Source organism: Aptenodytes forsteri, unplaced genomic scaffold (assembly GCF_000699145.1).
Source record: "Aptenodytes forsteri isolate BGI_AS27 unplaced genomic scaffold, ASM69914v1 Scaffold678, whole genome shotgun sequence".
Lineage (NCBI taxonomy): Eukaryota > Metazoa > Chordata > Aves > Sphenisciformes > Spheniscidae > Aptenodytes > Aptenodytes forsteri.
In genome coordinates, this window is record NW_008795698.1 from 227,828 (window position 1) to 231,108 (window position 3,281).

Here is a 3,281-nt window from a genome sequence, read left to right on the forward strand (position 1 = left end):
GGCGGGCGAGGCACAGGCCCCGTGGCACGGGGGAGCTGCCGCCCTCGCCCCTGCCAGAGCAGCGCAGGCAGGCCCCGCACGCTCCCCTCCCGGCAGCCCCCTGCACGGCTTTACCGCGCATTTGCCGTGTGCTGGCAGGCCCTGGGCCGTGGTGGAGTGGGGAGGTGGGAGCCCGGGCGGCTGTGGGTCTGCAGGCAGAAGGCACCGAGACGGGACTGTGGCTGGACAGCAGCTCCCTGACCCCACGGCAGCGTCTGAGCTTGTCGGGGGGACAGAGGGGGCAATAGGCCCCGCAGGGCTTCAGCTCCACTGCGGTACCTGGGAGCGTGCCACTGGAGTGAGCCCGGCGTGGGGCAGGGCTAGTGCAGAGCCAGGCAGTCGCACGCCAGGATGTGCCGGGGCATGCGCTGGGGCCCCGGGCAAAGCCTCAGCACAAGCTGGGAAGTGCTGCCACGGCCGTCCCGGGAGTGGCTGCAGCAGCGGCGCAGGGCGTCGGGCAGGCGCAGGAGGCGGCGCAGGGAGTGGGAAACGGCCCCTGCCCAGACCTGGGCCCGGGTGCACGGGGCGGCGGTGGGTGTGGGTTGGCAGGCTGGACAGTGGCAGGTCCGGGGTGCCAGGATCCCGCCTGCCCACCCTGGGGAGCTGGTCCCGTCTGACAGCCCCTGCCGCGGCACCCGGAGACATCGTCACGCAGACTTTGACCAGGGGAGGGATCACCTGGAAGCTGCGGGGGCAGCCGTGGCCTCTGCAGGGCCGGATGCAGGCTGGGTCACCACGTGGCAGCTGCCGGCCTCTGGGGCTATCAGGGTGTTGGCAGTGGGCTTGGGGCCGCTTGCCGAAACCACCTCCCTTGGGCGTGACCCTGCTGCAGCATGGGCCTGGCTTCAGCCCGTGGCACAGGCTGACCTGTGGGGTGCTGGATTTGGGGAACAAAGCCCTTGTGCGGGCCCTGGCCTGGTCTGGCCCCAGGGCCGGGCTGCTTTTGGGTGCAGGCACCCTGCCTACAATCCCTGCGGGGCTCTGGGACCACCGTGCCCTCAGCAGACCAGGGGAAGTGACTCGATCCACGTGGAGTATCTGATCCTGCACGTTGGTGCACCAGCACCCCTCAAACGCAGTGTTTCCACCCAAAGTGGGAAGAGCCAATGCACAAGCCGGGTCCCTTCACTGCTGTCGTGGCCGAGGGCTGTCTGCGCCCTGTGCCGCCGCCCTCGACGGTCTTTGCAGGCAGCGAGGTGGCAGAAGGGAGGGTGCAGAGCCATGCACGGAGACACGGCCGAGCACAGCCAGTCCGTGGGGCAGTTGTGGGGCCAGGTGGAGGAACAGGGCAGGCTGCACGCCCGCCCACAGTCACTGCCGGGTGTGTGGATGACCCGTGTGCTCCTGCCCGGCTGTGAGCTGGGCTCTCTGGAGGCAGCCCCTGGGCAGGACTCTGCCTGTCTGTGACCCCAGGTGCTGGGCAGACACAGGGGTGCAGGCACCTGCTTGTGGGAGGCACACGGCACGGGAGGAGTGAGCGAGGCGGGCAGGTGTGTTGGGAGCAGTTAAACAGCAGATTTCTGGTCCCCAGTGCCCAAAGGACATCCACACAGCCCCGGGACCGTCCTGTGCCGCCTGGCTGAGGGCTTGGGCAGCGGCTGCTCCCTGGCACGCACTTCCCCATCTCTCACCATGGGGTTTCCTGGGGTAGTGTGTGATCCCTCTGGCCCCGTGCAAGGACACTCGAGCCCCTGCCCCGGGCTTGCAGCTGCTGCAAGGTCTGGGTCTCGTGGACCTAGCCAGTGACCACTGCTCTGTGCTGAACCTGACCGGGGACCTGCCCAGCCTTCCCTGGAGAGGAATAGGGGGCCGGTTAGAATAGAGCAGGATGGCACCAGCCGGAAGGGACCTGCAGCCACCGCCTAGTCCAACTGCCTCACCGCTCCAGGGCTGACCGAAAATTAAAGCACGTTATTAAGGGCATTGTCCAAATGCCTCTCAAGCCCTGGCAGGCGTGACCTGGAGTCACTGCTCTGAGCTGGCAGCTCTGGTGAAGGCAGCACAGCACGTACCCCCCCAGCCCCATTTTTCCTGGGGAGGTGGAGGCAGAGAGGACTGTTGTCCCATGTCCCTAATGCAAGAGCCGGGGCCGTGGTGTCCCATGGTGAGGCAGAAAGCTGCAGGCATGGGGCGATGAGGCTGTGGGGCTCGTGTCACAGGTTGCTGGGGCTCAGAAGTGATGGTACCGGGGAGGGAAGGTCCCGCCTGGGCTGTCGAGTGCTTCTGTATGGCCTCTGGCCCGGGAGGTCCTATAGCTGGATCTCTGGGGCCTGCTGTGGGGAGGGTCCCTCTGCCCTTCTGGGGGGGCACAGCGGGCACTGCTCCATGATGGAGAGGGGATCGTCCCGGCGCTTCTGGCTGGGGCCACGCTGTCCCCAGGCCCTGACCGGCGTTCTGGCCCTGCAGATCCCGCAGTGGTGCACGGAGTACGCCCTCTCCCTGCAGTTCGCCCACGGCCTGGTGGCCTGCACCCAGCCCCACAGCCTGGCCGCCCTCAGCCTCTCCCTGCGCGTGGCAGACGAGATGGACCTGAACCTGGGCCACGAGGTCGGCTACTGCGTCCCGCACGAGGACTGCTGCACCACCGAGACCATCCTCAGGTACGGGGACGGGGGGGCCCCCGTGGGCTGCCTGTGCCGAGAGCGCCCGTCGCACTGCACTCTAATCCCTCTGAGCTCCCCAGCGGCAGCGTAATCTCTTAATCCAGCCTGGCCTCGTTGTGGGGAGCGATGAAGTGGGCTGCTGGCTGCCCAGGCCCTCCCAGGGCTGCGGTGGGGGCTCCTGCCGCTGGGGAAGGGGCGAGGCATGCTCCCCCGGGGCTGTGTGCGGGGATGCCCACAGGGGTGCAGCCCGTGGTGCCAGGGGTCCCCGTGGCCGCCCCACGCTGACAGGGCTGGGCTGCGGCAGGTACTGCTCAGACGAGATGCTGCTGCGGGAGATGACGTCGGACCCACTGCTGCGGCAGTATGGGGTGGTGGTGCTGGATGAGGCGCAGGAGCGGACAGTGCCCACCGATGTGCTGCTGGGGCTGCTGAAGGACGTGCTGCGCCAGCGCCCCGCGCTGAAGGTGGTGGTGGTGACCTCGCCGGCCATGGAGGAGCGGCTCCGTGCCTTCTGCGGGGACCCCCCTGTGGTGCGGGTGCCGGGGCCTGGGCCCCCTCCCCAGCTGCTCTACAGGGACCCGCCGGCCCGCGGCCGCATCGCAGCTGCCTGCCAGGCCGTGCTGGACATCCACCGGCGGC

General features: G+C 68.7%; 1 protein-coding gene across 1 annotated transcript in view; it reads left to right on the plus strand.

Annotated features, from left to right (window-relative positions):
* Positions 1-3,281, plus strand: part of DQX1 (DEAQ-box RNA dependent ATPase 1) — a 16,542-nt gene that overhangs the window by 1,078 nt on the left and 12,183 nt on the right. Inside the window, exons 2-3 of the mRNA XM_009283161.2 lie at positions 2,446-2,639; positions 2,947-3,281. The exon at positions 2,947-3,281 is cut by the window's right edge and continues 59 nt beyond it. Coding sequence (XP_009281436.1) covers positions 2,446-2,639; positions 2,947-3,281 — 529 coding nt within the window. The remainder of the gene's footprint in view (positions 1-2,445; positions 2,640-2,946) is intronic.